We start from the raw sequence: 14807 nt of genomic DNA, 5'->3' as shown, positions 1-14807 counted from the left end.
AGTCTGGGTGTGTATAGCTTGCAAAGAACGAGGCGGCACTCAGGAGTCTATGGTGAACAGGTGAACACAGTCACTGTGTGTCCTGAAGACAGGGGCTTGCATCCCGAAACGTCGATAAAGTTCCAGTTGACAGAGTTCACCTGTTCACCATAGACTCCTGAGTGCCGCCTCGTTATTTGCAAGCTATATAAATAAATATATATATATATATATATATATAGTGTTACACAGAATATACAACTTGGTATTTTTACTGTGTGTTTCAGTCACTTCATATCACTGAAATCCTCTGTTTTGTGTCCTGTGTTTATTGTCGCATAACATAGTTTTTTTTTTTGCAGATATTGTGTTTGTCTGGCTATGTTGTACTGTTACGCCCTACGGCTACATTCCCTATGATGTCTGCCACACAGGGCGGGAAATCCGCGGACGCTTCTGCATCCTGCAGTACTGGCACCACGGATTTACCCGAGGGGGAAGTCTACCTGCTGTACCCGTGGCCAATCAGGACCCACCTTGGGTAGCGGATACGTGGATCTCTAAAGTTACTGCGGGGTAATCCACGTTTCTCCCCTCTGGGGCCCCGCCGGCTAGGCTTTCCTACCCTGGGCCATCTACCCAGTCCTTTTGGTCTAACCGGTTTAGATATAGGGCCAGAAGTGCCTCCAACACGGCTAGAGGCACCAGAGATATGACAAGAAAACCAGCGATCGCCAGTTCTCAGGAGAGTACCGGCACAGCTTCCAATAAGGCCAGCATGACCGTGATCTTGAGGTGGGAGCTCGGCTGCGTCACTTCAGCCGTATCTGGGAATGTTCTTGCCAGGATAGCTGGGTCAAGGAACTCATTTCTCAGGGCTACAACCTGGAGTTCGACAGTGCTCCTTCCCAACGATTTTTCAAAGCAAGCTTACCAGCTTTGGAGGATACGCGTGTTATGCTGCAACGGGCCATCCTAAAATTGGTTCAATCCCAGGTCATTGTTCCAGTGCCTCTGCAACAACAGGGAAAGGGTTACTACTCCAACCTGTTTCTGGTACCGAAACTGGACGGTTCGCTACAGCCCATTTTGAATCTAAAATCCTCGAACACTTACCTAAAGGTTTTCAGGTTCAAGATGGAATCCTTGCGAGAGGTGATTGCGAGCCTAGAAGAACGGGAGTTCATGGTTTCCCCGGATATAAAAGATACCTATCTCCATATCCCAATTTGGCCGCCTCATCAGGCCTACTTGAGGTTTGATACAACAACAAAAAACCTTATCACGCGCTTCAGAGAGCAGCACCTCACGGTAGAACCCCTGTTAGTGGGAACAAAACAATGTAGACAAATGAAGAAGCCCGGAGGGCGCTAGAACATCAAAACCAATTGTCCATAAATAAATCCATATGAATTTACGGATTTCAAGGCCAGATTATTTTCAACCGTTGTTTCTGATTGTACTTGATTGTAAATCCAACTTGGATTGGGTATTCTTATCTCCTTTCAATCAATATTCAGTAATACTCAGCCAGTTGTTAAACCTAGAAAATACCCTCTCACCAAAGAGATGTAGACACCCAAAACAGAACCTGGATTAATAAAATTCTGATGTTTATTGATAACATCAAACATAAAATATAATGTGAGACAATCTCTACATTACATACAAGGTGTATTACAAGGAACAACCAAGTTGGACAAAGACAGATGTAAACCTGAGTGCCACCAACCACCCCAGGATGTGAGCTCAGTGGTGGGGACTCTCCAATGTGTACTGGGTGTCCTAATCACCTTGTTTCTTTAAAACCCTACGCGTTTCGTCCTTTTAACAGGACTTCCTCAAGGGTATATAAAGATCTAAAGATGTACAGTGTGGTGGATATTGATAATTTCCACCTACTTCACATCAAATCCGAGGGACAAATCATTAAAATACTGCCAGTAGTGGTGCTGGAAATGTGGCATCTCCACTGGCCCAGTAATTTTATAAGTTTATACACTCCCCAAATTGGTAGTTAATTTTTAATGGAGAAAGACCACTGGTCAGACATGTCTCAAAGGATCAAGAGGCACAAACAACTGTGTGTGTCAACGACGATCCTATCACCTCAATGTCTGCAGTACACTGCAGTGTTTGTGGTACCGAAACTGGACGGTTCGGTACAACCCATTTTGAATCTAAAATCCTTGAACCTTTACCTAAAGGTTTTCAGGTTCAAGATGGAATACTTGCGAGAGGTGATTGCGAGCCTGGAAGAACGGGAGTTCATGGTTTCCCTGGATATAAAAGATACCTATCTCCATATCCCAATTTGGCCGCCTCATCAGACCTACCTGAGGTTTGCCCTGCTGACCATCACTACCAGTTCCAGGAGCTACCCTTCAGCCTGTCAACGGCTCCGAGGGTGTTCTCAAAGGTGATAGCGGAGATGATGTTCCAGCTCCGGGTCCATGAGGTTAATGTGGTCCCTTACCTGGACGATCTTCTGATAAAAGCAAGATCCAGGGAGCTTTTATTGCTTCATATAGACCGCACTATCCAGCTTCTGTCACACCATGGGTGGATCCTCAATTTACAGAAGTCCCACCTGGAGCCAACTCGGAGGCTCCTGTTCTTGGGAATGTTGCTGGATACTGTGGCCCAACGAGTGTTTCTCCCAGAGGGCAAGGTGAGAACACTTCAGGAGATGGTCTGCATGGTTCTCAGGCCTACTCTGGTATCCATCCATCTTTGCATAAGATTGTTGGGGAAAATGGTTGCCTCATAGGGGGCGATCCAGTATGGAAGGTTCCATGCCAGGACTTTTCAGCTGGACCTCCTGAACAAATGGTCCGGATCACATCTTCAGATGCACCGGGTAATTCGGCTGTCACCTCAGGCCAGGTTTTCTCTCCTGTGGTGGCTGCGGTCCTCCAACCTATTGGAAGGCCGCAGTTTTGGAATTCAGTATTGGTTACTCCTCACGACGGATGCAAGTCTGCAAGGATGGGGAGTTGTCACCCAGGGGGCTCAGTTCTAGGGCAGGTGGTCAGCCCACGAAGCCCTCCTTCCGATCAACATTCTGGAACTTCAAGCGATCTACAATGCTTTGCTTCAGGCCTCTCCTCTGCTCAGGGATCACGCGATCCAGGTACAGTCGGAAAACACCAGGGCAGTGGCGTACATCAATCGTCAAGGAGGGACAAAAAGCAGGGCCTGCATGTGAGAAGTGTCAAGGATACTCCTCTGGGCAGAAAAAAATGAAAGAGCTATGTCTTCATTCCGGGAGTGGACAATTGGGAAGCAAACTTCCTGAGTCGTTACGATCTCCACCCAGGAGAGTGGGGGCTTCACCATCAGGTGTTTCAGCAGATCATCGACCGGTGGGGCTGCCCTCAGATAGACTTGATGGCTTCTTGTCTCAACAGGAAGCTTCATTGGTATTGCTCACGAACCAGGGACCTTCAGGCGAGGGCAGTAGATGCACTGACGTTGCCTTGGCCTTACCGGCTGGTCTACCTGTTTCCTCCGATTCCGTTGCTCCCAAGGGTGGTCAAGTGAATCAGGAATCAAAGAGTCCAGGCAATTCTGATTGCCCCGGATTGACCTCGGAGGGTATGGTACGCGGATCTTCTGGACATGTCCATCGAAGACCCTTGGCCTCTGCCACTGAGAGGGGATCTTCTTCAACAAGGACCGTTCGTCTACCCGGACTTATGGCGGCTTCATTTGACGGCCTGGATGTTGAACGGAACATCCTAGCTCACAATGGCCTTTCCAAAAAGGTTATTGCAACCATGGTTCAGGCCAGGAAACCTGTGACTTCAAAACACTATCATCATATCTGGAGGAGATCTGTCTCTTGGTGCAAGGAACGCACGTATCGTCCTGCGGAGTTCCACTTGGGAAGTTTCCTGCAGGCTGCTGTGCATAAGGGCTTACGTCTGGGTTCCAAAAAGGTTCAGCCCTCTCAGTTTTCTTCTAGAAGAAATTGGCTGTATTTCCAGAAGTTCAGACCTTCTTGCAAGGACTACTTCATATTCAACCTTTTTTTGTGCCGCCCACGGCACCCTGGGATTTGAATTTAGTGTTGGAATTTCTACAATCCTCATGGTTTGTACCTCTGATGATGGTAGAAGACAAGTACCTCACGTGGAAGATGGTGATGTTACTCACCCTGGCTTCTGCTAGGCGTGTCTCAGAATTGGGGGCCTTATCGTGTAAAAGCCCTTACTTGGTCTTTTATGAGGATAGAGCGGAGCTCAGGACTAGGCAGCAGTTCCTGCCGTAGGTTCTCTTTGCGTTCCACTTGAATCAACCTATTGTGGTTCCGTCAAGTTCTGGCACTTCTGCTCCTCTAGAGGCACTGGATGCTGTGCAAGTCTTGAAGAGCTATGTCAAGAGAACGGCTCGGATCAGAAAGACGGATTCACTGTTCGTGCTCTATGATGCGCAGAAAAAGGGTTGTCCTGCTTCGAAGCAGTCCATTGCTTGTTGGCTTAGGCTTACTATCCAGCAGGCCTATGTGTCGGCAGCATTGCCTGTTCCACAGGCTCTGAAGGCCCACTCTACAAGATCGGTGGGGTCTTCCTGGGCAGCTGCCCGTGGAGTCTCGGCCTTGCAACTATGCCGAGCTGCTACCTGGTCGGAGAAGAACACCTTTGCGAAGTTCTACAGGTTTGATACCCTGGCCAAAGAGGATACCCGGTTTGGGCAGGGGGTGCTGCAGAAGTCTCTGCACGTTCCCGTCCGTTCTGAAAGCTTTGGGACGTCCCCATCGTACTAAGTCTCCCCTATATCCCTAATGGGTGCTAGAGAAAACAGGATTTTAATTACCTACCGGTAAATCCTTTTCTGCTGTGGGGTACACTGGCTCCACAAGGATTAACATCGGGGTGTAGAGTAGGATCTTGATCTGAGGCACCAACAGGCTCAAAGCTTTTGACTGTTCCCAAGATGCACAGCGCAGCCTCCTCTATAATCCCACCTCCATGCACAGGGAGCTCAGTTTGTAAGTTGGTGCTATGCAGTATGCAGGCACTTAACAGGAGGCTGCCTTAAGCAGCCTATTAAGAGCTTCATTTTACAGAAAAGAAGAAATTCTTGTATAAGAAGACTACAAGGCTGCTGCAGGCAAAGTCTCATAGACTTCCCTGCGTGCAGCTCCATCACCCCCAGCGGCGCTGTATACTCCTGCGCCCTGGTTGCCGGGTCACTGCAGCGGAGGCGTCGGCTTCTTCTAAAAGTGAGTCACACACACGCCGCGGTCTCCCGTATCGCCGGGCCGCAAACAAGGGGGAGGTACTTTGCCGCACTTTACCGCAATCCAGCGCGGCCGTAGGAGGCGGGCTGTGCGTGCGATGGCCTGGACACTGAATACTGGGCAAGCCGTTCCACTAGCCACCAGGGTCGATTCATGGGCACAGGTCAGGGGGACATTTTATATAACCCCCCGTTTTTACACTGCATGCACGCGGTGGGGATGCCAGCAGGGGGAGCAGGTCGGACCTGAGGCCCCTCCCCCAGCCCCAGGGCGCCATTTCAGCAATGTTCCCGCCCTGGAGCTGCTTCCCTCTCCCTCACTCCCGGTCAGCAGCCATTACAGACAGAGCCTTGCTGTTCCTGGGACTGCTAGGGCAAATCCTCCTCTGTGGAACTGCCTGACTGCCAGTGCTGTGTTTCCTACAGGACACTTGAGTATTCTACCTGTCACTGGGACAGTGTTAGTTAAGAAAGAGTGCATACTGTCAGGGTTGTGTGGTACAAACACCCTGTGATATACATCCAGTGTTTACTGTGTATTGTTATATCTATTGTCACATAGCCATACTGAGTATTACTTTGTATTGCTAGTCCAGTGCAGTTTATGGTACATCATTTCTGCATGGTACGCTTGTGACTATATATGTGTGTGTGCATGTAGCTGCTGCGTGGTTGCCTTATTGCAGGGTATTTCACTCAGTGGGCTATTCCTATATTGCTATACCTGAGGGGGCCAAGTGTTTCAGATTTTTCTTTATGTTTAATATAGGATTGTATCACAAGATATACTGACGGTGTAATTTTACTTGTGATTTATAGTCACCATATAATCTATATCTCTTGAACTCCCGGTCTGTGCTATCTTAGGCACCTTCTTCTGAGAGTTCTTGCTAGGTATAGTGCTGCTACACTTTGTACCAGGTTGCCCATTATTGTGCACATAGTTATGTCTGCTACACGTGGCAACGACGTTGGGGCTTCTCCCACACTGCGTGGTTGTGAGGCCGCGGACATAATGGAGGATAATCTGGCAGCTGAGAGTTCACGTTCAGGGTGTTCACAAGACCCACCTTGGGCTACATTTTCCACATTGTTAAACACGCTTGTGACTAAATTAATGCCCCCTGTGGGACCACCTGTGCCACTGCAACAGTTTATGGTCCCTGCTGGGAATCCGCCATGGGCAGATCAGCTTTCCACTCAGTTACAGCATTTGAACCGATCTGTGACTAAATCTAAGTGTCACTCTTGTCCGCATAAGACTAAGTCATCTTCTAAACAGGCCATTACCTCCTCTCAATCTACTGCTCTTCCAGACACGTCCTATGACGAGGACGGTGCATATACTGACACCACAGAAACTGACGCTGATGTTTCGGATGGGGAAGGGGAAGTCATTGGTGGATGTCCCGGATTTGATTGAGGCGATTCGGCTCATTCTTCAGGTGGCGGATGATTCTGAGCCTGAGACTGTCTCCACGAAACCGGATAGGTTTAAATGTAATAAGGTATTTAAACAAGTTTTACCCCTTTCTAAACACCTGGTTAACATACGTCAGGAATACTGGGAAAATCCGGGGACAAAATTTACACCGAATAAGAGACTGTTGGCTCGCTATCCTCTCTCTGCGGAGGTATGTAAAAATTGGGAAACCCCTCCACCTGTAGATTCTCTTGTGGCGCGTATGGTTGTTTCCTCTGCTGTGCCAGTAACTACCGTCACCTCTCTGAAGGAACCGACGGATAGCCGTGTGGAGGGCTGTTTAAAATCGATTTATACCCTAACGGGGGCTGTGCATAGGCCAACTATTGCAGCGACTTGCAGAGCACATGGTTTTGCCCAACTGCTAACAAATTTGCTGCTGCGATCAACTCTGAATTAGGCTCAATGGCCCTCATTCCGAGTTGTTCGCTCGCAAGCGGATTTTAGCAGATTTGCTCATGCTAAGCCGCCGCCTACTGGGAGTGAATCTTAGCATCTTAAAATTGCGAACGATGTATTCGCAATATTGCGATTACACACCTCGTAGCAGTTTCTGAGTAGCTTCAGACTTACTCGGCATCTGCGATCAGTTCAGTGCTTGTCGTTCCTGGTTTGACGTCACAAACACACCCAGCGTTCGCCCAGACACTCCTCCGTTTCTCCGGCCACTCCTGCGTTTTTTCCGGAAACGGTAGCGTTTTTTCCCACACGCCCATAAAACGGCCTGTTTCCGCCCAGTAACACCCATTTCCTGTCAATCACATTACGATCGCCAGAACGATGAAAAAGCCGTGAGTAAAATTCCTAACTACATAGCAAATTTACTTGGCGCAGTCGCAGTGCGAACATTGCGCATGCGCATTAAGCGGAAAATCGCTGCGATGCAAAGATTTTTACCGAGCGAACAACTCGGAATGAGGGCCATTGTTGTTACGTTCCTTCTCTCAAGTATGTCCTTTCTCCTTCGGGTCGCTGTTTTACCCAGTTGAAGAATTTTAAAGTGCACCGGCTCCTTTGAACCCCGTCGTACTAAGTCTCCCCAATATCCCTTATGGACTACGAGAAAAGGATTTACTGGTATGTAATTAAAATCCTATTATTTAATCCATTATAGTTCCATGTTTTAACATAGTAAAATCTTGAAAAGCCAAAGGGGATGGGGGTGAATAGTCTTTTCTTTCTGACCACTGTAGATCTCACATATTAGGTGAAATAGATGAAAAGAGAAACTCACTGCAGCCATTCAGAAGATTGTTTTAAGTTCCTAAACCATTTCTCACCTGTTTGGGCAAAATTGTGGAACTGTTTACAGAAATGTCCACCCCTGTATTTGTACTTCTCCTATATTCCTGAGTACGCTCCTAGCTATCATACGTTTGTTCATTATTAAGTTAAGGACTGCTTCTTTTGATTTCTACAAAATTTTCTGTTTTCATTGTAGGTGAAAAAAAGCAATTGTGCGATTTCTACAGAGAAAGAGGTCTTGAAGTCCCTAAACCTAGTAAGTTATTGGTTGTTTTATTGTAATGACACCATTACTGCAAGTTCATGTTGGTGACATAATATGTCCTCCACAGCTGTGCCACAACCAATCTCCACCTGTCGGGGAAGACCAAGGAAATTAATAGGACCTTTGTTCCATATCCCACCAGAACTGGATGTGTCCTTACTTCTGGAGTTCATGGGGTCAGTAAATCTCCTTGTTAAAGTTCAGCAGATGTGTAATATGTACAAGGTATATGTGGTGTGACACGTGGAGTGCTGGTGTTTAAACGTGTGTGTGTGTGTGTATGTGTGTGTGTGGTATATACAGTATGTAATATATATTTATTATATAGACAAAAGTATTTGGTGACGGGTCCAGTATGATATACCAGCAGACAGGATGCTGACTGTCAGTACACCGACAGCGGTATCCCATCTGCTAGAATACTGGCAGTGAGTCCCTTTGTGAGCTCGCTGTGCTCGCCATTGGTTCTGATCCTACTTGTTTGGTGGTGTGGACCCACCAACTGAGTGGGAATTAGGGGCGGGTGTTGGTATGCCGGTTGTCTGCAAAATGTCAGCTGTTGGAATTCCAGCGTCGTTCTGCTGAATGCCGGGATCCCGACCGCCGGTATTTTAACTGCATCCCTTGGTGACACCTGTTAATTATTGAATTGAGGTGTTTCAATCTGACCCGTTGCTGCAGGTGTATAAAATCAAGCACCTAGCCATGCAGTCTCCATTTGCATACATTTGTGATACAAAATGGGTCTCTTTGAAGAACTCCGTGACTTCAACCGTGGTACTGTGATAGGATGCCATCTTTGCAATAAGACTGTTCATGAAATTTCATCCCTGCTGCATATTCCATGGCAACTGTAAGTGATATTATTAGAAAGTGGTAGCATTTAGGAACAACAACAACAACTCAGCCACGAAGCAGAAGACCATGTAAAATCACAGAGCAGGGTCAACAACTGCTAAGGTGCATGGTGCGTAAGAGTCACAAATGCTCTGCTGATTCCATAGCTGAAGAATTCCAAACTTCCACTGGCATTAATGTAAGCACAATCGTTGTGTGGCGGGAGCTTAATGGAATGGGTTTCTATGGCCGAGCAGCTGCATGCAACCTCACATCACCAGTCCAATGCCAAGCGTCGGATGGAGTGGTGTAAAGCACATTGACACTGGACTGTGGAGCAGTGGAATCACACTTCTCGGTTTGGTAGTCAGATGGGCAAGTCTGGGTTTGGCCGATGCTGGGAGAACGTTACCTGCTTGACTGCATTATGCAAACTGTGAAGTTTGGTGGAGGAGGGATAATGGTATGGGGCTGTTTTTCAGGGTTTGGATTAGGCCCCTTATCTCCAGTGAAGGGCAATCTTAATGCTTCAGTATACCAAGACATTTTGAACAATCTAGGCTTCTAACTTTGTGGCAACAGTTTGGTGAAGGCCCTTTTCTATTCCAAGCAAGGACTATAAAGACATGGTTTGTTGAGTTTGTTGTGAAGAACTTGACTGGCCCACAGAGAGCCCTAACCTCAACCCCATCGAGCACCTTTGTGATGAACTGGAACGGAGATTATGAGCCAGGCCTTCTCGTCCAACATCAGTACCTGACCTCATAAATGCTCTACAGGATGAAGGGGCACAAATTACCACAGAAACACTCCAAAATCATGTGAAAAGCCTTATTAAAGTATATGTATTTGAATACAATGTCCCTGTTGCTGTAATGGTCAGGCATCTGCATACATTTGTCCATATAGTGTGTGTGTGTGTGTGTGTGTGTGTGTGTGTGTGTGTGTGTGTGTATATATATATATATATATAAATATATAATTTTTTATTATTATTATTATTATTTTTTAAATAATAATACGCCAACCCACAATGAACCATGTTTCTGTCCCTATAAATCTGGTTATGTAGGCCATGGCTATTCAGACATTTAGTATTACTGTATAGAAGAGTAACATATAGCTGGACTAATACATTCCGTAGTCTTTTTCTCAAATTGTTCTAAATATGGGATACGGTCGTTAGGTCGACGCCACTTAGGTCGACATGCACTAGGTTGACATGGTCATTAGGTCAACATGAGGTTTTCACATTTTTTTTCTTAAATTTTTGGACTTTTTCATACTTTACGATCCACGTGGACTACAATTGGGAACGGTAACCTGAAGCTCGCGAGCAATGCAAGGGGACACAGTGCGCTAATTGGGGTTCCCCGTCACTTTACGAAGAAAACGACACCCAAAAAAGTGAAAAAACTCATGTCGATCTAATGAACATGTCGACTTATTGTTCCTGTCGACCTAATGCATGTCGATCTATAGTGGTCGACCTAAGTTGGGTTGACCCAACGACCCAAACCCCTAAATATATTAATTGGGGAAAATTCAGGAACTATCTATCTATCTATCTATCTATCTATCTATCTATCTATCTATCTATCTATCTAGCAGCCTACCGTCTTTCACAATTGAAAAAGCATAGTGCAGAAGAAGAGTATTGTTTATCCGATATATATGTGTATATATGTGTGTATGTATGTATGTGTGTATATATATATATATATATATATATATATATAACATACATACATACATACAGTGCTCGAAGTGGAAATTTTGAAGTGGGGGTATGGAAAAGTCAAGGATGCAATTATGGGGGCGTGGTCACCCAAAAGGGGGCATGTCCAGTTTAGTAGAACCCCTTATACTATCTAGTACTTGTGCCCCTTTTACCTTATAGCACACGGTACGAGCAGAAATTCACATTATAGCACAATGAATAAGCCGAAATTCACATTATAGCACACGGTACGAGCAGAAATTCACATTATAGCACAATGAATAAGCCGAAATTCACATTATAGCACACTGAATGAGCCGAAATTCACATTATAGCACACTGAATAAGCCGAAATTCACATTATAGCACACTGAATGAGCCGAAATTCACATTATAGCACACTGAATGAGCTGAAATTCACATTATAGCACACCGAATAAGCCGAAATTCACATTATAGCACACCGAATAAGCCGAAATTCACATTATAGCGCACCGAATAAACCTAAATTTACATTATAGCACACCGAATGAGCCGAAATTCACATTATAGCACACTGAATGAGCCGAAATTCACATTATAGCACACTGAATGAGCCGAAATTCACATTATAGCACACTGAATGAGCCGAAATTCACATTATAGCACACTGAATAAGCCAAAATTACACATTATAGCACACTGAATAAGCCGAAATTCACATTATAGTACACTGAATAAGCCAAAATTCACATTATAGCACACTGAATGAGCTGAAATTCACATTATAGCACACTGAATGAGCTGAAATTCACATTATAGCACATGGTATGAGCCACAATTCAGGGACAGCCAGAGTGACAGCAGGGACAGGGAGAGAGTAACAGCAGGGACAGGGAGAGAGTGACAGCAGGGACAGGGAGAGAGTGACAGCAGGGACAGGAGAGAGTGACAGCAGGGACAGGGAGAGAGTGACAGCAGGGAGAGGGAGAGTGACAGCAGGGACAGAGAGTGACAACAGGGAGAGAGAGCGTGACAGCAGGGACAGGGAGAGAGAGTTACAGCAGGGAGAGAGAGTGTGACAGCAGGGAGAGAGAGTGTGACAGCAGGGAGAGAGAGAGTGACAGCAGGGACAGGGAGAGGGACAGCAGGGAGAGGGAGAGTAATGATAGGGAGAGAGAGTAACGACAGGGAGAGAGAGTAACGACAGTGACAGCAGGGAGAGAGAGAGTGACGACAGTGACAGCAGGGAGAGAGATAGTGACAGTAGGGACAGGGACAGTACCTGACATTACTACAAGCCCTGTGAATACTTTCCGGATGCACTGTATGTGTATATAATATATATTTCTCTTACGTCCTAGAGGATGCTGGGGACTCCGTAAGGACCATGGGGATAGACGGGCTCCGCAGGAGACATGGGCACTTTAAGAAAGACTTTAGGTATGGGTGTGCACTGGCTCCTCCCTCTATGCTCCTCCTCCAGACCGCAGTTTACTACTGTGCCCAGAGGAGGCTGGGTGCATTACAGGGAGCTCTCCTGAGTTTCCTGAAAGAAAGTATATTTGTTAGGTTTTTTATTTTCAGGGAGCCTGCTGGCAACAGATTCCCTGCATCGAGGGACTGAGGGGAGAGAAACAGACCTACTTTAATGTTAGGCTCTGTTTCTTAGGCTACTGGACACCATTAGCTCCAGAGGGATCGGTACGCTGGTCTCACCCTCGCCGTCCGTCCCAGAGCCGCGCCGCCGTCCTTCTCGCAGAGCCGGAAGATAGAAGCCGGGTGAGTATGAGAAGAAAGAAGACTTCAGGGGCGGCAGAAGACTTCAGTTAGGTAACGCACAGCAGTAACGCTGTGCGCCATTGCTCCCACACAGCACACACAAACGGCAGTCACTGTAGGGTGCAGGGCGCAGGGGGGGGGGGGGGGGCGCCCTGGGCAGCAATAAACCTTGTTTTCTGGCAAAAGTATATATATACAGCTGGGCACTGTATATATAAAGAGCCCCAGCCAGGTTTTTAGATATTTGAGCGGGACAGAAGCCCGCTGCTGAGGGGGCGGGGCTTCTTCCTCAGCACTCACCAGCGCCATTTTCTCCACAGTACAGCGCTGAGAGGAAGCTCCCCGGACTCTCCCCTGCTTATCCACGGTGAAAGAGGGTTTTAAAGAAGTGGGGGGGCACATATTTGGCGTAAAATACATACAGCGCTATCTAGGTAAACATATTGTGTGTGTTTTTTCCTGGGTCATATAGCGCTGGGTGTGTGCTGGCAAACTCTCTCTCTGTCTCTCCAAAGGGCCTTGTGGGGGAACTGTCTTCAGATAAGAGGATTCCCTGAGTGTGTGGTGTGTCGGTACGCGTGTGTCGACATGTCTGAGGTAGAAGGCTTTCCTGGGGAGGAGGAGGAGAAAATGAATGTGGTGTCTCCGTCGACAACGCCGACACCTGACTGGATGGATATGTGGAATGTTTTAAGTGCTAATGTAAATTTATTGCACAAAAGATTAGACAAAGCGGAAGCTAAGGAACAGCCAGGGAGTCAACCCATGTCTGTCCCTATGTCGCAGGGACTTTCTGGGTCTCAAAAGCGCCCACTATCCCAAATAGTAGACACAGATACCGACACGGATTCTGACTCCAGTGTCGACTACGATGATGCAAAGTTACAGCCAAAAGTGGCTAAATGTATTCGATATATGATTATTGCAGTAAAAGATGCTTTGCATGTCACAGAGGAACCCCCTGTCCCTGACACGAGGGTACACATGTATAAGGGAAAGAAACCTGAGGTAACCTTTCCTCCCTCACATGAGCTGAATGAGTTATGTGAAAAAGCTTGGGAATCTCCAGACAAAAAACTGCAGATTCCCAAAAGGATTCTTATGGCGTATTCTTTCCCGCCAACGGACAGGATACGGTGGGAATCCCCCCCTAGGGTGGACAAAGCGTTGACGCGCTTATCCAAAAAGGTAGCGCTGCCATCCCAAGATACGGCTACCCTCAGGGATCCTGCTGATCGCAAGCAGGAGGTTACCTTGAAGTCCATTTACACACATTCGGGTACCTTACTCAGACCGCTATTGCGTCGGATTGGGTGTGTAGCGCTGTAGCAGCATGGACAGATACCTTATCTGCGGAAATTGAAACCCTGGTTAAGGATACCATTTTATTGACCCTAGGACATATAAAAGATGCTGTCTTATATATGAGAGATGCTCAAAGAGACATTAGTCTACTGGGTTCTAGAATCAACGCTATGTCGATTTCTGCTAGACGAGTCCTATGGACCCGGCAGTGGACAGGTGATGCCGACTCAAAGAGGCATATGCAGTTACTGAACAGCGGGTGAGGAATCGTTTGGGGAAGGTCTCTCGGACCTGGTCTCCACAGCTACAGCTGGTAAATCAAATTTTCTCTATCGTCCTAAGTGGATGCTGGGGTTCCTGAAAGGACCATGGGGAATAGCGGCTCCGCAGGAGACAGGGCACAAAAAAGTAAAGCTTTACTAGGTCAGGTGGTGTGCACTGGCTCCTCCCCCTATGACCCTCCTCCAGACTCCAGTTAGATTTTGTGCCCGAACGAGAAGGGTGCAATCTAGGTGGCTCTCCTAAAGAGCTGCTTAGAGAAAGTTTAGTTTAGGTTTTTTTCTTTACAGTGAGTCCTGCTGGCAACAGGATCACTGCAACGTGGGACTTAGGGGGAAAGTAGTAAACTCACCTGCATGCAGAGTGGATTTGCTGCTTGGCTACTGGACACCATTAGCTCCAGAGGGATCGAACACAGGCCCAGCCGTGGAGTCCGGTCCCGGAGCCGCGCCGCCGACCCCCTTGCAGATGCTGAAGCGTGAAGAGGTCCGGAAACCGGCGGCTGAAGACTCCTCAGTCTTCATAAGGTAGCGCACAGCACTGCAGCTGTGCGCCATTTTCCTCTCAGCACACTTCACTGGGCAGTCACTGAGGGTGCAGAGCGCTGGGGGGGGGCGCTCTGAGAGGCAAATATAAACCTTATACAAGGCTAAAAATACCTCACATATAGCCCATAGGGGCTATATGGA

The 14807-nt window shown here is 47.1% G+C and overlaps 1 protein-coding gene across 2 annotated transcripts in view; it reads left to right on the top strand.

Moving 5' to 3' along the window:
- PCGF6 (polycomb group ring finger 6) overlaps positions 1 to 14807 on the top strand; it is a 182842-nt gene that overhangs the window by 76406 nt on the left and 91629 nt on the right. For both annotated transcript variants that reach the window (XM_063961959.1, XM_063961961.1), the window contains exons 5-6: positions 8148 to 8207; positions 8284 to 8392. In XM_063961959.1, the coding sequence (XP_063818029.1) occupies positions 8148 to 8207; positions 8284 to 8392 (169 nt within the window). The remainder of the gene's footprint in view (positions 1 to 8147; positions 8208 to 8283; positions 8393 to 14807) is intronic.

The sequence above is a fragment of the Pseudophryne corroboree genome, chromosome 3, assembly GCF_028390025.1.
Source record: "Pseudophryne corroboree isolate aPseCor3 chromosome 3, aPseCor3.hap2, whole genome shotgun sequence".
NCBI lineage: Eukaryota > Metazoa > Chordata > Amphibia > Anura > Myobatrachidae > Pseudophryne > Pseudophryne corroboree.
The sequence above is the reverse complement of the archived record's forward strand: the minus strand, read 5'-3'. Positions and strand labels throughout refer to the sequence as shown.